Source organism: Geotrypetes seraphini, chromosome 12 (assembly GCF_902459505.1).
Source record: "Geotrypetes seraphini chromosome 12, aGeoSer1.1, whole genome shotgun sequence".
Taxonomy (NCBI): Eukaryota; Metazoa; Chordata; class Amphibia; order Gymnophiona; family Dermophiidae; genus Geotrypetes; species Geotrypetes seraphini.
Genome location: NC_047095.1, coordinates 109,002,199 through 109,026,841, shown reverse-complemented (window position 1 = coordinate 109,026,841; position 24,643 = coordinate 109,002,199). Strand labels below are relative to the sequence as shown.

Here is a 24,643-nt window from a genome sequence, read left to right as displayed (position 1 = left end):
ATACAAAATAAAGTTATTATTATTATTATTTCTCTACACGGAACGGCATTCTCTTCCTCGAGAATTCCCAAAGGACTCATATACCTAGCGCACCCTAGTATTGCAATGTTATTATTTTAACTTCTCTGCAGTGTGCTAAGCAGTTCTCCTTTTCTGTTCTGTAAGTCGCCTTGAACCTTTGCAGGCATAGTCCGACACACAAATACCAGATCAGATGCTCTGTACAACATCCAAAAATTAGATATGGACACAGTATTGAAAATGCCCCTCATCATGTCATTACAGGGTTTTTTATGACAACTATTTCAACTTGCTGGCCTTTATGTATGCAGTGGAAGAGATTAACAACAACCCAGAGCTCTTACCCAATCTCACTCTGGGGTTTCACCTTTATGACTCTATGACCCATACAATCTCTGCACTTCAGGTTGCCATGAAAATATTTTCAGGAACGAACCGTGGGATCCCTAATTACAATTGCAGGATATCTGGTCCATTGGCTGCTGTCATTGAGGGTCTTACAGGAGATATGTCAATGCACATGTCCAGTGTGCTTCAGATACACCACTATCCACAGGTAAGAGGGCCTATAGGGTCCTTGTTCAGCTTTCCTTATTAAGGGGTGCTTTTACTAAGGTGCGTTAGCCATTTTAGAGCGCGCTAAATGTACACGCACGCTAAATGCTAACGCGCCCATTATAAGTCTATGGACGCATTAGCGTTTCGCATGTGCTAAAACGGCTAACGCGCCTTAGTAAAAGGGCCCTTAAGTTTATATTATTTAATTACAGGCAAACCCCCCCCCCAAAAAAAAAAAAAAAAGTGGCATAATTCTATCTTATGAGGCCGGTATATGGGATAAATATCTTGGTAATTTTATATTAAGTTCCAACACCTATCTGGCATTTAGAAAAAAAAAAATTTTAAATTCTTTCTTCATTTTTATAACTTACATCAAGTGTAACAAAAAGTAACATCATTTTTTTTTTTTAAATTGTCTTAATAAAGACAATTAAAAAAAAAGTAACATCATTTTAACTTAAATATATCACTTGAAATTCTATAATTAATCATACTCAATATATTTTATCCCATTCCCTCCCAACTCTTCAATATATCATCCTATATAATAAAAGGTTAGCGTCGCATGCGTTTTTAAAAAAGCGTGATTACTGCCGCCGTGGTGTGTGATCCGTGGCCGTGTTCCATTTTAGAACCAGGCCAATGATCACTCTGGCCACTCCCCTCCTCCTACCCTCACTCACCCTGGAAGCCAGGCAAGCTCTCTTCCTGCCCGTGTCCTCGGCAGGGAACACACCTCGGCCCTCATTCGCCGCCGCTACTGTTGATCCTCCTGTAAAGAGCAGCCTGCGATGGTGGCCGGCTTTAGCGAACCTCGCAGGCCGCTCTCCAACTCGGTAGCACGTTCCCTCTGACGCGATCCTGTGCGTCAGAGGGAATGTGCTATCGAGGCTGGAGAGCGGCCTGCAAGGTTCGCTAAAGCCGGCCACCATCGCAGGCTGCTCTTCAGGAGGATCAGCAGCGTAAAAGGAGCCGCCACCGGCACTTTTAAAACTAACCTTCGGCCGCAGCAGGCCAGCCCGCGGGAAGGGAAGGGGGAGGGGCCGAACGGAGCAGGACAAATCGCATTAAGAGAAGGGAGGGGCCGAACGGAGCAGGACAGCTCACGTAAGAGAAGGGAATTGCTTCACAGGGACTTGGAGGGAAAGGGAAATACGCTGCTGCTTCTGCAAAGGAAAGTGGGGGGGGGGAGAGAAGGGAATGGGGGGTGGGGGAAAATGCTGCTACTACTTCACAGGGACCTGGAGGGGAAGGGAAATACGCTGCTGCTTCTGCAAAGGAAAGTGTGGAGGGGGAGGGAAGGAGAGACAAAACGAAATTCAGACAGACAAAGGAGGCCAGGAAGAGACAGACAGAAATAAAGACAGACAGACAGACAAAGGGTGCCAGGGAGAGAGAGAAAAAAATAGCAGGAAGGAGAGAGACAGAAAGGAAGGAAGAAAGAGACAGGAACAGGGAGAGAGACATAAATAAAAGACAGACAGGCATATATTCTAGCACCCGTTAATGTAACGGGCTTAAACACTAGTAACACATCTATATATATAAAATCGGAGGTATGTATATGTGTATGTATGTGTGTGTGTATGTGCCGCGATCACGCAAAAACGGCTTGACTGATTTGAACGAAACTTGGTATGCAGATCCCTCACTACCTGGGGTGATATGTTCTGGGGGTCTTGCGGCCCACCTGCACACGTGGGCGGAGCTACAAACAGAAAATCAGATTTCACCCATTCATGTCAATGGAAAAAATGTAAAAAGCTGCCAACGCAAAAACGGCTTGCCCGATTTGAACGAAACTTGGTATGCAGATCCCTCACTACCTGGGGTGATATGTTCTGGGGGTCTCGCAGCCACCTGCACACGTGGGCGGAGCTACAAACAGAAAATCAGATTTCACCCATTCATGTCAATGGAAAAAATGGAAAAACCTGCCATTCTCACAGTAATTCAAAAATGGCTTGACCGATTTGAACGAAACTTGGTATGCAGATCCCTCACTACCTGGGGTGATATGTTCTGGGGGTCTTGCGGCCCACCTGCACACGTGGGCGGAGCTACAAACAGAAAAACAGATTTCACCCATTCATGTCAATGGAAAAAATGTAACAAGCTGCCATTCTCACAGTAATTCCAACTATAAAACACTTTCTATGACACTATAACCACTAGGGACATCGTTTCTATTCTACCACAGACACCATACATATAGAGTTTGTATGTTCTAACTGTGTTTGTAACTGTTTCCTTCATGCACCCCAGTTCATAATGTTATTACATTACATGAGTACTCACATATGCTGAACTAGGAACACAGGTTCCATTCTGAACCGGGAAAAAACTGCATGGAGTTTCTTTTCAACCTGAGTTTCCACATATTGAGTTGTTTAAATCAATACTGAAACTTTTGGATGCCACTTATTCCAACAGATCTTCCTTTTCAGTTTAAGAGATTGCAAATTCCAGTGAAACTTGCATTCTCTATCACAATCAACAAATCACAGGGACTGACCATTACATACTGTGGAGTGGATTTAAGATCCCCCTCTTTTTCCCATGGACAACTCTATGTTGCTTGATCAAGGGTGGGTTCACCCAAGAATTTATATGTTCTTGCTCCTGGAGGTGATACTAAAAATGTTGTTTATAATCAAGTTTTGTGTTAGTTGTATTGTATTCATTTTGTCAAATATTTCACATTATAATTTGAATATTGTACTTTTTATAAAGCTGTAAAAAAATAATTTCATTCACCACTATAAAGTATCTTTATTTCAATCCATTTACTGTGTTATTTCTATAATTAAGTACCCATGCAACGCCGAGGCATCAGCTAGTATATCATATAATAAAGACTTTCCTTTCATTCAAAGCACCTAGTAAAAATTCAAAAAATTAGAAAATTGTTAAAAACATACTTTTTGGTAAATTTTTTTTACTATTGGATTATAATTCACTGTGAATGTCCAGTATCATTACACTGTAAACCGCACAGGGGTAGCTGCGGTATACAAGCATATGGTTATGCATGCTTTTTATGGAGATCATGTTGGAGGCCTGGAATACATTCTTAAGAACAAAAACTGTGACTGAATTCAAAAGCACCCAGGAGCTGGCTCTCTTGGTTTTCTAAATGCAAAAGTTTATACCATCTTCATCCACATGAGGGGGCTAAAAGACAAAAATTACTATTTCAACACATGAGAAAAGAAATGGGGACCAGAATACGAGCTGTTTTTCTGCCCTCAAATCAGGTCAAAATCATCAAACTAATGAAAGACTTGATCCCTTCCTCCAAAAAGAATAAAGGGATGATATAATCTATAAACACCTACAACAGATGCATAATGTATTCAAAAGACGAGGGATTATCCAAGAATGAAAAGTTAGAATTGCTACCATGGTCTTTCTCTGAGCAAATGTCATCTGAAAACAAATGCAATGGCAAGGAACTCATAAAGAACCTTAGAAACCTTTGATCAACCCCTAAAATATTATTGATTATTATTGTTTAGTCTCTGCTAGGCACTAAAGAAAAAGAAATATAAATATACAAATAAAAACAACAACAAATAAGATCATTATCCTAATCAGAAGGGTTATCCTATATATTTATTTCCTCATGGGTCTCAATTCATAGGCAGCGGAACACTTTTTTGCTTGGGGAGACCCAAAAGCTCCAGCCCAGACCTCACTCTCCAGTGCGAAATGAAGACTTCCAGGAAAATGCGATGACAGCAGGCCCACTCGCTGCTGCCTGAAGATATAAAATGAGAGCAGCCGGGGAGGAGGTGGGTGGGGGAGATGGGAGAGCTATCTCCTCTGACTTACCACCAATGTTTGAGGGGGCCATGGCCCCTGTGGTCACCTCTGTTCCGATGCCCATGGTCTCAAATTCAATAGGAGTATCAGTGGCATACCTAGTATATTTGATACCCGGGACTAATCATTTTTTTTTCAGTTCAAACTGTTTATTGGTATTTGTAAAAAAAACAATTAACATAACACCCTCTTTTATATGAAAAAAAATTATTTTTAGTGATAACCCATGAGCCATACAATAAGGGTGTAACTAGGAATAGGCAGCATTGTAAATACTGCAGTGAGCACTAGAACATCAATATACCCATTGTAAAACTAAACAAGCCAGATTAGTGCAAATCGATCATGCACAGTCAATGCTAACAGAAAACCATGCCTTTTAATTCACGCAGAACACAGGTACACCCTCATCCAGAATGGAATAAATAATCACAAACTAAAATTAGAACTATGTAGACATAAGAACATAAGAACCTAAACAATGCCTCTGCTGGGTCAGACCTGAGGTCCATCGTGCCCAGCAGTCCGTTCATGCGGCGGCCCAACAGGTCCAGGACCTGTGCAGTAATCCTCTATCTATACCCATCTATCACCTTTTCCAGCAGGAAATTGTCCAAACCTTTCATGAACCCCAGTACCATACTCTGCCCTATTACACCCTCTGGAAGCGCATTCCAGGTGTCCACCACACGTTGAGTAAAGAAGAACTTCCTAGCATTCGTTTTGAATCTGTCCCCTTTCAACTTTTCTGAATGCCCTCTTGTTCTTTTATTATTCAAAATTTTGAAGAATCTGTCCCTCTCTACTCTTTCTATGCTCTTCATGATCTTGTAAGTCTCTATCATATCCCCTCTAAGTCTCCTCTTCTCCAGGGAAAAGAGACCCAGTTTCTCCAATCTCTCAGCGTATGGAAGGTTTTCCATCCCCTTTATCAGACGCATCGCTCTCCTCTGAACCCTATCGAGTAATGCCATGTCCTTCTTAAGGTACGGCGACCAATATTGGACACAGTACTCCAGATACGGACGCACCATCGCCTGATACAACGGTAGGATAACTTCTTTCGTTCTGGTTGTGATAGCTTTCTTGATTATAACTAGCATTCTATTCGCTCTCTTAGCTGCCGCTGCACACTGTGCCGTCGGCTTCATTGTCATGTCCACCATTACCCCCAAGCCCCTTTCTTGGGTATTCTCATTCAATAACATCCCTTCCATCGTATAGTTGTACCTCGTGTTTCTGCTTCCCACATGTAATACTTTAAGTTCATCTGCCATCTCAACGTTGAAGTTCATCTGCCATCTCATCGCCCATTCTCCTAGTTTATTCAAGTCCCTTTGCAATTCTTCGCAGTCCTCTTTAGTCCGAGCTCCACTAAATAGTTTGGTGTCATCCGCAAATTTTATTATCTCTTGCTTCATCCCTGTTCTAGATCATTTATGAATATATTAGAAAGCAGCGGCCTGAGCACCAAGCCCTGCGGGACCCCACTCATGACCCTCTTCCAGTCTGAGTAGTGGCCCTTCACTCCTTCCCTCCAAACACGTCAACCAGTTTCTGATCCATCTAAGTACGTCTCCTTCCACCCCATAGTTCTTCAGTTTCCGGAGTAGGCGTTCATGGGGCACATTGTCAAAGGCTTTTTGGAAATCTAGATATAAATGATGTCTATGGGGTCTCCTTTGTCCATCCGTTTGTTAATTCCTTCGAAGAAGTGCAATAAGTTCATTAGGCACGATCTCCCCTTGCAGAAACCATGTTGGCTGGTTATCAGTTCATTTCTTTCAAAATGTTCATCGATGTTTTCTTTTATCAGTACTTCCACCATTTTCCCCGGAACCAAGGTCAGACTCACCAGTCTTTAGTTTCACGGGTCACCTCTTGATCCCTTTTTAAAGATGGACGTAATGGCTTTCTTCCAGTCCTCCGGGATCATGCCTGTTTTCAGGGATAGATTGCAAATTTGCTGCAGTAGTTCCGCTATCTCCTCCTTTAATTTCTTCAGAACCCTTGGACAAAAGTTAAAATGAACCACGAAGAAGTCAGACTCTGTATACAGTGCAACAAAACAGAAACAGAAGCAGTTATGCATGCCCCCTAATACTGTGCAAAATATAAAGATAGCAGATGTAAATTTGGAAAAAAAAGACAAATAACAATCACCACTTTACAAATTAAAAAATAGACATAAAAGATGGAAAATAAGATAATACCATTTTATTAGACTAGTACAATTTCAATTAGCTTTCAGATTCCAATCTGTCCATTTTTTCTCTCCTTTCTCTGTCTACCCCTCCTCCCACACTGGCATATCTCTCTTCTCCTCTCCTTCCTTCCCCACTCTACCTCATCCCATCCTACCCCATGGTCTGACATCTCTGTCTCCTCCCTTCCATATGTCTCTCCCTCCTACCCTCTCCCAATATTTTGGCATCTCTCTACTCTTCTATCTTCCCCCCTAGGTCTGGTATCTCAATCTCCCCCTTCTATCTCTCAATCTTCCATCCCACCATATGGTCTGGCATCTCTGTCTCTTTTCTTCCCCTTATACCATGGTTGTACCTCTGTCCTCTTCCCTTCCATATCTCCTTCCACCCCCCCCACCCCATGCACTGGCATCTCTCTCTCCTCTCCATCCCTCTCTTCTCCCCATGGTCTGGCATCTTTCTCTCCTCACCCTTTTCTTTCCTGCTTCTACCCCATGGTCATAGAAACATAGAAACATAGAAAATGACGGCAGAAAAGGGCCATAGCCCATCAAGTCTGCCCACTCCAACAACCCTCCCCTAATCTACACTCTATCACTCGTCCCCAATCTGCCCTCCTCTATGCTACCCTCGTAGGGATCCGACGTGGGCATCCCATTTATTCTTAAAATCTTGTATGCTGCTGGCCATGATCACCTGCTCCGGGAGCTCGTTCCAATGGTCCACCACTCTTTCAGTGAAGAAGTACTTCCTGGTATCCCCATGAAATTTCCCCCCCCTGATTTTCAACGGATGTCCCCTTGTGGACGAGGGCCCTTTTAGAAGGAAAATGTTGTCTTCCACCTCTATTCGACCAGTGATGTATTTAAACGTCTCTATCATATCTCCCCTCTCCCTACGTTCCTCGAGAGAGTATAGCCGCAACTTGTGCAGCCTGTCTTCATACGAGACATCCTTGAGCCCCAGGATCATCCTGGTGGCCATTCGCTGAACCGACTCAACTCTCAGCACATCCTTACGGTAGTGCGGTCTCCAGAATTGCACACAGTATTCCAGATGAGGTCTCACCATGCTTCTGTACAGCGGCATAATGACCTCTGGCTTCCGGCTAACAAAGCCTCTACGGATACATCCCAGCATCTGTCTAGCCTTAGATGAAGCCTTCTCTACTTGATTGGCTGATTTCATGTCTCCACTAATGATTACCCCCAAATCCCGCTCTGCTGTAGTCCTGGACAAGGTTTCACCATTCAGTGTGTATGTCTTACACGGATTATTGTTACCAAGGTGCATGACCTTGCATTTTTTCGCATTAAAGCCCAGCTGCCAGGTTGTGGACCAATGTTCCAGTAAAAGCAGGTCCTGCCTCATGCTGTCGGACAAATCATTTTTACTTGCGGTGTCACTCACAGTGTTACATAATTTGGCATCGTCGGCGAATAATGCTATTTTACCTTGAAGCCCCTGAGTCATGTCTCCTATAAATATGTTGAAAAGGATCGGGCCCAAGACTGATCCCTGCGGCACTCCACTGGTCACCCTCGACGTTTCAGAGAGGGTACCGTTAACTAACACCCTCTGAAGTCTCCCGCTTAGCCAGTCGCTGACCCATGCAGTCAGTGTATCACCCAATCCCATTGATTTCATCTTGCTCAGTAATCTACGGTGGGGGACGCTGTCAAAAGCTTTGCTGAAGTCCAAGTACACGACGTCTAGGGACTCTCCCAGGTCCAGCCTCCTAGTTACCCAGTCAAAGAAGCTGATAAGATTGGATTGGCATGACTTACCCTTGGTGAAACCGTGTTGGTGGGGGTTGCGTAGGTTCTCCTTATCAAGGATCGTGTCTAGTTTGTGTTTGACTAGTGTTTCCATGAGCTTACTCACAATCGAAGTGAGACTCACCGGTCTGTAATTTGCAGCTTCTGCCTTGCAACCCTTTTTGTGCAGAGGTGCATGGTCTAGCATCCCTGTCTCCTTCCATCTCTCCCTTTCCCTTTAACCTCCCCCTCCATGCTCTGGCATGTCTCTCCTCTGTTTTCTTTCCCTTCCTCCCCCATGGCCTGACATCTCTATCTCCTTACCCTTCCCTTCCCTTCCCTTCTCCTCCCTTTTCTTCTCTGTTCCAGTTTCACCCTATGGTCTGGCATCTCTGTCTCCTTCCCTTCCACTCTCTCTTCTTCTTTCCTTTCCTTCCCTCCCTTCCCCATGGTCTGGCATCTCTCTCTCCTCTCCCTTTACTGGTGGTCCTTCTTTCTTTCTTCCTCCCTTTCAATTTGGCAGCTTTCTCATTTATCTTTCCCTCTCTCCAACTGGATACAACATTTCTCATACCTTTTTCTCTGTTGCTTATAAGCTTTGGGCTGCTGGCAGCATTAATGAGCTGAACACATTACTTCTAGTGGACCCAGAAGCTTTCCCTCTGCTTCAACTTCCTGTCTCCGCAAAGGCAGGGCATTGCAGTAGAGAAAAAGCTTCCAGGGCTGCCAAAGGCAGTGTGTTCAGCACATTTTACTTTTGATGGCCTGAAGCTTGCAGGCTGCAGCATGGAGAGACTGGACTCTGGACTGGAGCACCCCAAAAAGCTGCACCCAGGGAAGACTGTCCCTCACTTGGTATGCCACTATGGTAGTAGTAGTAGTAGTAGTGGTGCATCTATGGGCCTGTGAGGCCTCAAAATATTGGGGATTATTGGGCACCCACAACACCCACAGAGCTGGCACCTATGGATCTATGTACAACTTAGGCATAGTTATTTTGGCCTGGTTTTCTTGGCAAAGTAATTTGTTGTCTCCCAGTTTAGCCCCTCTTACCTCTCTGGTAAAATACTGCTTTAAATATATTTTGTAAGATTTAAAATTGTATGATACAATGACAAAGACAATGGTATGTTAGTTGCTTTGTCTCTACAGATCAGTTTCACCTCACAGAATCTTCTTCTGAGTGATACAGTTAAGTTTCCTTATTTCTATCGGGTTGTTCCAAGTGAATTGCACCTTTGCACGGGGATAGTCAAGTTTCTGAAACATTTTGGCTGGACCTGGGTCAGTATCATTTCATCTGATGATGACGGCAGTGCGAAGGCTGTCCAGATCTTAAAAGAAGGTATTGAACGGGATGGTGGATGTATCAAATTCATAGAATTCTTCAGTTCAACTAATGTCTTGCCAAAAGAAAAAGTAATTGAAATTATTGAGAGAATTCACGTGTCCTCAACTAATGTAATCATTATTTACTCTAGTAAGAAGTATGTCAGTAATCTAAAGTTACACATAGGTAAAATGGACATGACTGGGAAGGTCTTGATCACAATAGGTGAATGGAACTTTCCCAAGATATATTTGCAGTATATGAGTGTGAAGAACAACACACTGGTCTTCACAAAGGCTAGGAAGAATATTCCAGGATTTGCAAAAGTTGTAGATGAGGTTGTATACCTTCCAAGTTTTTTATATAATCAGTCATGGTGGAGTAAGCTCTGTGAACAAATTTGCCGAATGCACATCCAACAGGCCTGTGGCATTTATGATGAACTGGTCTATTCAAACTGTAACGTTAAATACTTTGGGGACAGCTATAGTGTGTACAATGCTGTGTATACCCTGGCACATGCACTGCATGCAATGATCACTTCTGAGTCTGGAAAGGACATTATGTGGAATGGAGAAAAGTGGAGATACTTGGATTCTTTGCCATGGAAGGTAAATATATATATATATATATATATTTTATTTTTATTTTTATTTTTTTAATTGTTTCTTTGTTCAATTTTAAATTGAAATATAACATTTACATACATTAGGTAACAGAAATAAAATAGCCATATAAAAAGTTATATAATAACAGTTATATAAAGAAAAAGCATCAAAAAATTCACTAATTAAATGGCTATAATTCTCCTATAAGCCCACTATATGGAGGAGAGAGATTTCAGGTAAGGAGGCATCTCCCAAGAGATCAAACAGAATCAAAGAAAAATACAAAATACAAAAAGGCGTCTCACACTACTTGTCTACTTATTTCCATACTTCACATTAGATAACTATGTTCTATTTAGGTAACAATATTTTTAAAGTGAATATTATGTTTACACTATAAGGAATGGGATAAACTGATATAATGTGGGAGGGAAACCTACATGGAGAAGAGTGGCTTACCCCTGATTTCTATATATGGTGCCTAGATTTGTGTTCCCAAATTTAGGTGTGTGCCCAAGTAGCATGTGCAAATTGAGTAGCAAGCCTTGAACTATCAATAATTGGGTAATAACAACCAATTATTGAAGTTAATTGGCACTCATCAAAATTTGCACCTATATTCCATAAGGCATGGGGCCTAGCTCTACTAGCGTGTAACTCAAAAGGGGGTGTGGCTATGGGTAGATCAGGGACATCCTGAAAAGTTGCATGCATGATTATAGAATAGTGCCTCGGTTCTCCTAACTAGGGCACCACCATTTACACCAGACAGGAAACTGCAGGCGGAACACAGAAGACGGAAGACCCAGGGAAGACCGAAAGCAGTTTGCTGTGCATGCTATTGCTTCCAGCAAGCAAGGTAATGTTTAGAGGACTGTGGGGGGGAAGAAGGAGGGAGGGAGACAAGAACTGAACTAGAGCATGGAGAGAAAAGGGGAGAAATGTTTGACCGAGAGAGGAGGGAGGTAAAGCTTTGGACCAGGCAAAGCAGTGGTGGTGAGCTCAGTGGCCAGGGATTTTGGCAGCCTGTATCTCTGGTACCCTGGGTCAGAGCCTCACCTGGCCCAATCGTTAAGCTGGCTCTGACTAGTCACGCCTAAGTGCTAAGAAGCAAAGGGAACCAAAACGCTCTCATGGAAAATCCACCAGAATAAAAAAGAGGTGGGAATGATTACACAGCCATGCCAAAATCATAAGAGCAAGTCCTTTATTGAAGATATAAATGAACCTGTGGCCCCAACATGGGCCATGTTACAGAGGTGAAACCTTTCTCAGGACTCCTTAAAGGATAGACATAGATAAAAATAATATCAATATTAAAAAAATCACAAATAATCATATAAAATAAACCTTGTGAAATGATATAAAATAAAAACAGGATGATTGGAGCAGATGTGGAGCACATGCAAATTAGAAAGAAGATAAAAGTAAAATAAAAGTGAGGGCTCCTTTTATCAAACTGTGGTAGAGCTTTTTTAACTATGGGATGGCGAGGTAAATGCTCCGACCCTCATTCTGACATCACACTGCTCTGACCCTTATAGAATTCCTATGAATGTCAGATCTGTGTTGGAGCATTTAGGGGCAAATTCTGTAAGAAGCGCCCAAATGTTAGGTGCCAAACTAGGCGCCGCGCAGCGCGATTCAAGTAAAACTGGCTGCTTTTTAGTGAATCACGCTACCCGGCGCCTATTTGGGAGGCGCCCAATAAATAGGCCAGCTCTAAGCACAACTAAAAGTTAGGCGGCCATGTGAGCGCTTAAGCACACATTAGGAGCAGCGATTCTGTAACAAGGCGCCTAACACGAAGCCACGCCCATGCCTAACCTGCGTGGCGCCTATTTTTTTGAAGGGCGCCTACATTTTTAGAGGCGCCTTGTTACAGAATCGCGCTCTCTTGACAGGCGCCTAACTTTCAATTATTGGCAATTAGAAAGCTTAATTGGTCTTGTTATTTAATTAAGTTGGGCACGTGAACTAGCTAGGCACCTCCCAAATAGGCGCCCGTCATTGGGCGCTAGTTACGGAATTTGGGCCCTAGCGCTCCGAACCATGGTAGAAACCTCTATCGCAGCTTGGCAAAAGGGGGAGGAGTAACTTTTGCAAATCGCACAGAACTGAAAGGTATAGCAATCCACAAATAAACTTTTATGTTATGTGATAAATACAAAATTACATAAGTATCACCATACTGGAATAGACTGAAGTATTATTATTAATTACCACCATTTGTCCTGCTTTACCGTCATTGTCTTTTCATCACTTCATTTCACCTCACAGAGTAATTCATTATTCACACCTTTATACATGAGTACCATCAGATATTCTTGTTTTTTTTTTTTTTAAGTAAGCAAATATATTTTTTCTAAATCTTTTCTCTTTCCATCTCTTAGGACCCTATAAGACCCTTGAGGAAGGCATTTTTATTTTGTTGAAACACGGCCCGTCTTGGATCATTTTTATTGTATACATTATTTGGTTTCTAACCTGTGGGTCACTTGTGATTGAAAACACCCTTTTGATTATTATTATTATTGTTTTTAAGTTATTTGGTCTCTTACAAACTGCTACATCCGATCTTGTGTTCCACAATCTTTTTATTATTAAATTATTAGCGCCAAATGCAAAAAGGTATCTCTAAAAAGAAATGCTACTTAACTGGCTAGGAATAGTTCCTGGGCTGTTAGGCCCTGATTCTTCAAAAGTGCGTCCCGATTTTAGGCAGCTGTAGGCGTCCTACAGCTGTCTAATCAGCCAATCGGGATGCACGTTTTTTTTTTTTTTTAAATGCTCCTCAGGCAGGCCGCCTATATTGAAGGCGAGGCCCGCAAGACACCGAGGCCCTGATTCTGTATAGGACGCCCGGGAGAGGCGTCCTATTCAGAATCGGCCTATACTAAACCCCGATTCTGTAAACGGTGTCCATGGTACAGACGCCGGTTAGAGAATCGGGTTAAATTAGACGCGGCCGCTATACTTATGGAAGCAAGGGATCTCCCTGCTGCAATATGTATAGCAGCCGCGGTTGCGGCCGCCTGTCCCATCACCGACAGGAGGATGCCTAACTCCTCCTGTCGGAACCCCGGACCCCCCTCCCCAAACTCGTAATCGCCGACAGGAGGATGCCCAACTCCTCCTGTCGGAACCCCGGAACCCCCTCCCCCCCAAACTCGTAATCGTCGACAGGAGGATGCCCAACTCCTCCTGTTGGAACCCCGGAACCCCTCCCCCCCAAACTCGTAATCGCCGACAGGAGGATGCCCAACTCCTCCTGCCGGAAAGCCCAACGACCCCCCGCCCCAACTAATCTCCCTCCCCCAACTAACCTTTCAATGTTGGTCGGCTGGACGTGTCTTGCTGCCGTCCAGCCGATGGGCCCGCCTCGTGGAAATGAGATGGGCCCGCCCCTTCCTGGCCCATCCCCGCTAAATCTAAGGCCTGATTGGCCCAGGCTGTAGAAGCCTGGACCAATCAGGCCTTAGGCATAGCGGGTCCACCCATCCCCACTAATCCTAAGGCCTGATTGGCCAAGGTGCCTAGCCTGTTTGGGGGGGAGGGGGGTCCGGGGTTCCGACAGGAGGAGTTAGGCATCCTCCTGTCGGTGATGGGACAGGCGGCCGCGGCCGCTATACTTATTGCAGCAGGGAGATCCCTTGCCGCGATCAGTACAGCGGCCGCGTCTACTTACAATGTAGACCAGCATTTTGCTGGCCTACATTTTAAGCGTCTCTTCCTCTACTAGGGAGATGCATAGGGCCGCCTAAGTTCGCCTAAGGCCTGTAGGCGAGCTTAGGCATCTTGCGGGTCTCCCTAGGCTCCCGGAGGCGCCTTCAGGCCTGCCTGGGGAGCATTTTTTTAAAAAAACGTGCATCCCGATTGGCTGATTAAACAGCTGTAGGACGCCTACAGCTGACTAAAGTTGGGACGCACTTTTGGAGAATCAGGGCCTTAGTGTTTGACTAGCTAACTGCTAATATTCAGTGGAAGATAACTGACTATCTCCACTGAATGCTAGTGGCTAGTGGCTTAAACTTGGCCGGCCAAGTTTAACAGCCAAAATGGATTGTGCGAAAAGCAGGTCTATTTTTGATGCTACAGCAGACAAGTGCTTAAAACTTACATAGCTAAGTTTGAGCTTGCCAAAGATATTCAATGCTGGTCACCAAAATGGTCTGGCATTGAATATCAGTGGTCAGTGCTGACTGTGAGAGTTGGTTGGCCTACCTTTGTCTTGAAATTCCATGCCTGAGCCAACAGTTAGAAGCTCTGCTGAACGTTTCCCTCTCATTCTTTAGCTTCATCGTTATCTAAAGAGCGTCCACTTTAAGAATATTCTAGGCGAAGAGCTCTTTTTCGATGAGAATGGAGACCTCACTGCTGGATACAATATTATAAATGTAGTCTATCTGCCCAATGGGACATTGAGTTCTGAATCTGTTGGACATTATAACCCTTTCGATCCCTCAGGGGAGGATTTTACCATTAATGAGAAGACAATTGTGTGGGACAGCGCATTCACCCAGGTCAGAATTAATCAACATTAGAGTATGTTGGAAGACAATGAATCATGCAGGCAATATAAATAATGTGGTCGATATTCGGCTGATGGCGGTGAACAGCTTTTTAAAACATTCACCGATGCCAGCTATATTAGACTTAGATGTTCAATGATGGCCTTTTCTGGGCACCAAGATTAATATCCGGTAGAGCAAAAATAGTTGAAGATTGTGTGGGTACAGCCAATACTTGCATATCTAAACTAGGCAAAGTTAGGATTAATATTTAAGTGGTTCTACATGCCCGGTTAACTATACAAACACTGGCACTGAATATTTCTGGTGCCTGCCTAAGTTCTGGGGCTTCTCCAACTCCACCCCTGACTACCTCTGTACTACCTGGAGAGTGCTTTGGCAGTCAGAAAAGATATTCAGCAGCACTGAATATCCCCTTCTAGATCACTCAGTGTGGTTTAACCAGGCAGGAACCTTGTCTGCCTGATTATACCTTTATGAATACAGGGACCTGTGTTAGAAAATAGGAAAATAGCTGCTCATTCACTGGCTGACACAAATTCTGCCCCTTCTAAATGGAGAATAATTGGCCTTCCACTGAAGTCCAGTTTCAGATGGAGCTGTGTAACTTGTTTTCTCAATCCTCAGGTCCCTCCACAGTCCAGATGCAGCCTGAGCTGCCTTCCTGGTTACCGGAAATTAATCATGAATAAAAAGCCTGTGTGCTGCTATGACTGTATTCCTTGTCCAGAGGGAGAGGTCTCCAATCAAACTGGTGAGTAAAATGAAACATATGGGATGCTTAATCATTTGTTATGGTCCTTGCTTTGAGAAATTAAGTAATATAGCAAATATGTAGGAATCATGATTGACTATTTCACAGGCTAGAAGGCATGTTTTGCACTTTCCAAAATGAGACATGCCCTGGGTAATATTCCCACCTCCACACCCCCACACACACACACATACTTGTTAGCTGGCCTGCCAGTCATGGCAACGGCTCAAGAACTATCCTTCGTTGATTAATAAGCAAAATATTATTAGCGAAATCCAGCACCTTCAGCCCAGACCAAGTATAGAGTCATTTTTAATTCAAAGCTGATATTTTTGGATAAAAATGTATATTAATAGGGTCATAGATTGGTCTTTGGCCCTGTTTTATTAAGGTGCACTAACCAATTAGCATTCTCTAATCGATTTAGTGCGTTCTAAATGCTAACGTGTGCATGTTAGTCTATGGACGCGTTAGTGTTTAGCACGCAGTAATTTGATTAGTGCGCGCTAATCGGTTAGCGCACCTTAGTAAGGAGGGGCTTCTTCCCACGGGGATGTATCTCTCCTTCCCTCAGCTTGACGCACTTGAGCCCTTGTTGAAATGAGCCCTTCTCTGTGAGATAACATGGACTCCAGTCCCCTCCAATCCTTCCCCAAAATCAAGAGGTATGGGACCCGGGGAACCACCGCTATCTTTAATGCATGGGAGCTGGTTTGATGTGCTCCTAAGGGCCTTGATTCTATAAAAGGCATCTACCAATCTAGGTGCCCAACTTATTTTTTTTTTTTTTATTTATCGGCTTAATTGGCACCACTAATTGAAAGCACTGTTAAAAAATGATTATGAAACAATTTAAAAAGTTAATTAGCCAATAGGTTCCTATTGCTTTGCAGTAGGCATTTACATCGAGACACCTACATGGAAAACGGGCATGGAGTTTGGGTGTGGATTGAGTTAGATACTGGTAGGCATCTACCTTAGACACCAATATATTAGGCCAAGAAAACCCTTGTTTAATATACTGATGCCTAACATTATGATGCCTACCAGCATCTAAGTTGATTTAGTCACCGCTAGGCGGGATTCTACAAACGGTACCTAACTTTGATCTACCGAATGGTAGATGCCACTTTTTACAGACCTACCAAGTTAGGTGCCGTTTATAGAATCTGGCTCAATTTGTACAACTTTTGAGGAGATTTGCTGTTTTATGTTGAATAAATTACAAATGACATGGACTATAATCAGGAACAACATGATACTGTATAATGAATTGCAGTAATCAAGGTTACTTAAAATCAGGCCAAAAGCCAGAATCTTCAAATAGGCTAAAACAGATTTTCACTGGACTTATTTGATAGAGAGCAAAGATAGATAACATAGTAGATGACGGCAGATAAAGACCTGAATGGTCCATCCAGTCTTCTGAACCCTACCCACTCTTTAAATTACTGATTTAATTTAAATTTTTCTTCTTAGCTATTGCTGAATCAGAAACCTAAAGCTCTGTCCAGTACTATGCTTAGTTTCCATCTACTGAAGTCTTCATCAAAGCTAACCCCAGCCCATCTAAACCATCGAAGCCATCCCCAGCCCATCCTCAGCCACATGACCACATACGGACATAGACCATGCAAGTCTGCCCAGTAATGGCCTTAATTTTTTCTGACTAGAGATCCTCTGTTTTCATCCCACACTTTTTTTTAAACTCAGTTACCATTTTCCTCTCTACCACCTCCCTTAGGAACGCAATCCAGGCATCCACTATCCTATCCGTAAAGAAGAATTTCCTTATATTTCTCTTGAGTCTACCACCCCTCAATCTCAAATTATATCCTCTGGTTTTACCATTTTCCATTCTCTGGAAAATATTTTGTTCTACGTTAATACCTTTCAAGTATTTGAACTTCTGAGTCATATCTCCCCTGTCCAGTGGCGTACCTAGCATGTGTGACACCCGGGGCCCATCATTTTTTGTCACCCCCCCCCATCTGTACGAAAAACATGATTTTTAGTAACAAGCCACACGTCACACATGAGTACCTAGGAAAAGGCAGCTTCTTACATACTGCAGTGAGAAGTACAACAGCAATACACCCATTGTAAAACTAAACAAGCCAGACTAATACAGATTAATCCTGCAGTCAATCCTAACAGAAAACCATGCCTTTCGAATACACAGAACACATAAAACACCTTCGCCTAGTAGGAAATAAGTAATCACAAACTTACCCTTCCCCCTTTTACAAAACTGTAGTGTGGATTTTAGCCACGGTGGTAACAGCTCTGACGCTCATAGAATTCTGAGCATCAGAGCTGCTACCACCACGGGTGGCGCTAAAAAACGCTCCACAGTTTTGTAAAAGGGGGGATAAAATAGAAATACATAGACAAAGGTTAAATTGAACCAGCAAGAAGCTGGACTCTGCATACAATGCAATACCACAGAAACAGTGACACATGTCTCCTAAAGCAATAAATAAATAGAAAAGTTTTGTTCTACCTTTGTCTTCTCTGGTTTCTGCTTTCCTCATCTTCTTGTTACTCTCTTCCTTCCATCCACTGTCTGCCATCTCTCTGCCCCTATATGGCATCTTCTCTCCTTCTATGCCCCTTCCAGTAACTGTATGCCTCCCCCTTCCATCTCTCCTTTCACCCCATTGGTCTGGTATCTGTCTCCTCTCCTTCACCCCTGCTCTGGCATCTCTCTTTCCGCTCCCTTCCTCCTGTTCTTCCCTGGTCTTCCTTCTCAATTTATTTTCTGCCTTTGTCTAAATTCTTTTTTACTATTCAGTCCTCAATTTCCCTCTTTTACTGTGTCTACCTATAGCTTGCCACCACTTTCCCTCACTCCTTCCAGTAACTAACTCTATCCTCTTCCCTCAAAACTGCATGTGCCCTTTTTTTTCTCCTCCTCACTTCCTTCCAGCATCTGCTCCCCCTTTCCCTCACACTTCCATTCAGCAGCTGTCCTTCCTCTCCCCCACACTTCCATTCAGTGTCTGTTTCCCTCTCTCTACCCCTTCCATCTACTGTTCACCCTCTATCTTGCCCCTTCCATTCACTGCCCTCTTTGCTCTTTCTATCCACTGTGCACCCTCTCTCTCTCTCTCTTCTATATGGCATCTTCCCTCTTTCTATGCTCCTTCCATAAACTATCTATCCCGTGCCTCTTCTCTCCTTTGTACATGATTGATTTAAACTCTGTCACCTCTCCATTTTTTGCTCTTTGTCACCACCCCCTCCCCTATGCTCTGGCATCTCTCTCTTCTCCTTTCTTTCCTTCCCACCTCACAGTCTGGCATCATTCCTTCCCTGATTCCCGGCATCTCTCTCCTTTCCTTTTCTTCCATCTCTCCCTCCCCCTCCATGCTCTGACATCTCCTCCTTCCTTTCCCCCTTCCTTTTCCCTTGATCTGGCATACCTTCCTCCTTCCCTCCATGCCCTGGCGTCTCTTCTTCCCTTTAAGCCCTGGCATCTCCTTTCATTCCCTCCAGTTGGGTAGACCAACACTCTCCCCAATTCTCTTCCCCTCTGCTCCCTTTCCTCCTTCTGTCACCCAAGGCCTGGTGTCCTGAACTTCTTCGGGCAGCAGCATTCACAATTCACTACTGTTGCCGACTTCAGGCCTTCCTCTCTGTCGGGTCCTGCCTTCATGAAAACAGGAAGTATGCAGGACCCAGCAGAGAGGAAGACCTTAAGCCGGCAATAGCAGCAAATTGTAAATGCTGCTGCTGCCCGAAGAAGATAATGGCACCAGACCTTGGAGCACCCGAGGCAGACCGCTTCTCTCCCCTCCCAGCCGAACCCCCGCTGATCCTCCTATCTCTCCCCCCCAAGTGAACCTTTCCGACCCTCCCAGCGAGAGCAGCAAACCTCCCTCCAGTAGCGTCGGCTGCTTTGCGGCTTTCTCCTGCTGGTGCAGTGTCGCTGATGATGTCATCAGTGACGCGGCAGAGGGAGGAGAAAGCCACGAAGCAGCCGATGCTACTGGAAGTTAGGTTTGCTGCTCTCGCTGGGAGAGTGGGAGCGCGATAGGGTCCGGGCTGGCTGTGCACCCCCCCTAAGGCTGCACCCTTGGCGGACCCTCCCCCCGCCCCCCCTTGGTATGCCACTGCCCTTGTCCCTCCTTTCCTCTAAGGTATACATATTCAAGGCTTCCAGCCTCTCCTCATGTATCTTTTGGTGCAAACCTCCTATCATTTTCATCGCCCTCCTCTGGACCGCTTCAAGTCTTCTTATATCCTTCACCAGATATGGTCTCCAAAACTGAACCAACCAATCAATGGAGGAATAAATAACTATATTCTGTGATGAAAATCTTTAATTGTTTAAATAATCACAGCTCTAATATATGGATAAATCATATATAACTAATATCCTTATTATAATGTGAAGTGCTCAGACCTTATAACCAGTGTTTTTAGTGTTAACCAAAACGAGGTTAACAAGGGGACCATCATCGCCTTCACCGTCCCCTGACCACCTTTATCATGTAAACAAAACACTCCACGTGAATTGCTACAATATATGATATACTTATCTTTGCCAGGTGGTTGTTGGTAATGTTAATCCTCGTTGAAGAAAACAAAAACCGTGTGATGTGAGCTTAAAATAATTCACTATGTGTCTTTCGACTTATAGTCCCTATCCCCCCGACCCAGGTTTCGTGTCTTCGTCAGGGAGGGGCATTGATACTGAAAGAAATTCATAAAAACAACATATTTTTAACTCAACTACTATTAAAGGGGTCTGAATTAGTTACAATGTAGTTACTTCTATTAAATCGTGAAAAATGTAATCAATAAATTTACATACCTATTACTGGCTCACTGGGACTGGACCAAACCAAAGTGTTGGGAAAACTGAAGCCCTGAGCCTAGGACAATGGATTTATAAGGGAGGGAACCAGAAAAGCTATGTTAGACCGAACCGGATATGAGATCAAACAGAAAGGAATGACATCATTACAATCCTTTATACTAATAGCCATTCTATATCAGAATTTAAACCCTCTGGGGTAAGAGTATGCCAATTATAAATAAAACGTTGTTCCTTCTGAATCAATAATCTAGAAAGATCTCCTTCAAAATGTTTTATATGAATCAATACTGTGTATCGTAAATCCTCAAGCGAATGTGATTCACTCAACCAATGATGAACTAAAGGGGCGGAGATACGTCCTGTACGAATGCTGCTCAAGTGCTCTATAATACGGGTTTTAATCTTACGAGTTGTTTGTCCTATGTATATTTTAAGACAAGGACACTGGATGTAATAAATCACTCCTTTAGAGTCGCATGTAGTGTCAGTGTTTAATTTAAACCGTCGACCTCCAGAGAACGGTATTTGCACTTGGGAAACATTCATAACGTGACTGCACACCCGACACTTACCACATGGCTGATGAGGCATCCTAATCGTTGTGACAATATCAAAATTATTATGTTTTAATTTTTCACCCAAATTAGGACCTCTAGAAAAGGCAAATTTAGGCCTTTGAATCAACGACGGATGATATTGAAGTATTGGCCAGTATTTTAAAATAATGTGTTTAATCGCATTACTACTACCGGTATATGGCATGACACAAACAGTGTCCTGTTCAGTTGTTTCTCTATTATTTGGTAACATTAGCCATGGCCGGTGACAGTTTTTCGCTCTTTTCCATGCTCTTCTTATTACTTTTCCAGGATACCCACGATCTTTAAATTTGTCATATAGCTCTTTAGCTTGCTTATTAAAATCTTCTTCATCTGAGCAAATACTTCTTAAACGTAGGAATTGACCTACCGGAATCCCATTCCTTAAAGCTCTTGGGTGGAAACTTCCATATTGTAAAAGTGAGTTTCGATCTGACGGTTTTTTGTACAGGGAGGTGGAATTTTGATTATCATATTTATTAATTTTAATATCTAAAAACGATGTATAATGTTGATTATACTGATAAGTAAATTTGATGTTAGGATCTTTATGATTAATATCTTCTAAAAAAATTTTTAAATCATCAACATCACCTCTCCATACAAAAAAACACGTCATCGACAAATCTTTTCCAGCAAGTGACAAACTGAAAAAATGAAGATCTGTAGACAAAAGTCTCTTCAAATTGCGTCATGTAAAGGCAGGCTAATGTGGGGGCCCCTTTTGTTCTTTTGTTTGGAGAAATGTCATATTTTCAAAATTGAAATAGTTGTTTTCAATGACCATCTCTGCCATTGTTTTCAACATTGATCTTTTCTTGTCAGTTATATCTAATTTAAACAAAAAGGATTCTACTAATGAAACTTCTGCCTGTTGAGGTACATTAGTATACAATGCTACAACGTCAGCTGTTACTAAGAAGAGATGCTCTGTTGATATTTGATCAGATACTTGGTCTATAATTTGTAAAAAATGCGATGAATCTTTTATATATGATTTAGCCTGCGGGACAAATTGTTTTAAATAACTGTCAATGTATTGGGACATTGGTTCCAAAACTGAACACAATATTCCAAGTGGGACCTCACCAACGACCTGTACAGGGGCATCAATACCTTCTTTCTTCTACTGGTTACGCCTCTCTTTATACAGCCCAGCATCCTTCTTGCCCTGCCTTGTCACACTGTTTCTTTGCCTTAAGATCTTTGGACACTATCACCCCAAGATCCCTCTCCCCATCCATGCATATCCTTTTCGAGGACATGTCCAGGGGTCTGGACAGCTTTTCAAAACCTGGCACTTTGTCTGGGTTTTGAAAAGCTTCCAGCTAGCAGCGACGTCGGGCAGGCATCACGCCATTGTATCACACCAGCACATGTGCAGATGCCCTCTCGACAAACAAACAGGTTGAGGGGCGGGGCTGGCGGGCAGAGCTGGGGTAGTGCTGGGCATGATTCGGGCAGCATGGGATGGGACCAGGCAGAACTGGGCAGGCGAGGGGGTGGGGCCATGTGTCCAGATTTTTATTCAAGAAAATCTAGTAACCTTATCTAAGCTATATAGAAATATTTTCTAAAAATACAGGAAGTCAAGATTTTCACTGCATTAAAACTAATGCTGTTTATGAAATACTGAGACTATATTCTTCTTTCTTTAGATATGGACAACTGTATGGCATGCCCAGAGGACCAATGGCCCAATCAAAAAAGAGATGCTTGCATTCCCAAAATGAAAGCCTTCCTGTCCCATGAAGATCCTTTGGGGATAGCATTGACTCTCATCAGCATTTTGTTCTTTCTTTTCACTGCTGTCACTCTTGGAATCTTCATCTATTACCGAAACACTCCAATTGTGAAAGCCAACAACCGAGAACTCAGTTACATTCTCCTTATCTCCCTCATGCTCTGCTTCCTCTGCTCCTTGGTATTTATTGGCCAGCCTACAGACATTACCTGCATTCTCCGACAGACTGTGTTTGGAATCACTTTCTCTATTGCCCTCTCTGCCATACTGGCAAAAACTATCACCGTGGTCATGGCTTTCCAGGCTATTAAGCCAGGAAACAAGCTCCAGAAATGGATAGGCCCCTGGTTCTCAAACTCTATAGTCCTTTCTTGTCTTCTTATTCAAACTGTTCTGTGTTTCGTTTGGCTTGGTACTGCTCCCCCATTTTCATATCTTAATATGCACTCTGAAATAGGAACAATACTAATTGAATGTAATACAGGGTCTATGGTTGCATTTTTCTGTGTTCATGGCTTCCTGGGAATTCTGGCTAGTATTAGCTTTACTGTAGCTTTTCTAGCAAGAAATCTACCTGACAGCTTCAATGAGGCCAAGCATATCACCTTCAGCATGCTGGTATTCTACAGTGTCTGGGTCTCTTTCATCCCAACATACCTGAGTACCAGGGGCAAGTATATGGCAGCAGTGGAGATATTTGCTATCCTGGCATCTGCTTCTGGAATATTGGGCTGTATCTTTATCCCCAAGTGCTACATTATTATGATGAGGCCTGATAAGAACAACAGGAAGAACCTAACCAAAAAAGGAAATGACCTAAAGGCCTAAAAATGATAGCATCACTTTCATAAAGGAAACCTAAAAGTTATCTGGTCAATATTCAGCCAGTGGCTGTCAGCCTTTTGTAAAATGTTCACCAGTATGGTCTAAATCATACCAAGATAAACAGTGCCAATACTTTCTTGGGTACTGGCCCTGAATAACCTGGCTCTAGTCAGATTTTGGAAAGACAAGGGGGATGTTTTTACAACCAAACCAAGTCTTTATTAGAAATAGTAGGTCCCAACAAGGATCCCAGTTTCAGTATATAGAGGATGCCTTCTTCAGGGGACACTTTGCTGAAATGAAGCTGGTTCAAAAAATTGCTTGAGCAGAGAAAAAATGCACTATGCTTGACGCTATGAAAGTGAAACTGACATCCCCCTAGTCTTTCCTTGTTGCTTTGCTTGTATTCCAAGGCAAGGGGCTCTTCTGTTTGCCTGTTTGCTCTAGCCAGATTCTGGCAGTGCATGCAATACAACTGGATAGGTGAAATATGCAGCCCATTGCCCAATTAAATGAGTAGTGAGCTGACTATCATGGTTTTGTTTTCATACAATGTCCTCCTGAACCTCGCTTACCCAAAAGCACTTACCCCCACCCCTTGAACAACCAAAGGGAATTCTCTCTCCTGATGCCCCCTCAAGAGCAACCCCCTCACAATCAGCCTACTTTCCATATCCGAGGCTTTCCGCCTGCTGACCTCCCCAGAGAAGCCCCTTTCCAGAACTCATGCAAGCTTCCCTTCCTACTGAAGATTATCCTTACCCCCGGTAAGCATGCCTTAGGAACTCTGGTGGTCTATAAAGATAGATTGGTCTGAACTGAGGTCCTCTTTTACAAAGGCGCGTTAAGAGTTTTAGCACGGATTTAGCGCACACATTAGCATTTATTACATGTTTAGCGTGTGCTAATATTTAGCGGGCATTAAAAAGCTTAGCGCACCTTTTTAAAAGAGGGGGTGAATCTCATAAGAACATAAGAATTGCTGCTGCTGGGTCAGACCAGTGGTCCATTGTGAGTCTTTAGGAGGGGGGGAAAGCTTGTGATAGTGTCTGGAA

The 24,643-nt window shown here is 43.2% G+C and overlaps 1 protein-coding gene across 1 annotated transcript; it reads left to right on the top strand.

Moving 5' to 3' along the window:
* Positions 1-322: 322 nt before the first annotated feature.
* On the top strand, positions 323-23,591 carry LOC117346281 (vomeronasal type-2 receptor 26-like). Its single transcript, XM_033915681.1, has 5 exons — positions 323-577; positions 9,524-10,312; positions 14,605-14,832; positions 15,469-15,595; positions 22,678-23,591. Exons 1-5 carry the CDS (start codon positions 323-325, stop codon positions 23,589-23,591), a joined length of 2,313 nt encoding a protein of 770 aa, XP_033771572.1.
* The last annotated feature ends 1,052 nt before the right edge of the window (positions 23,592-24,643 follow it).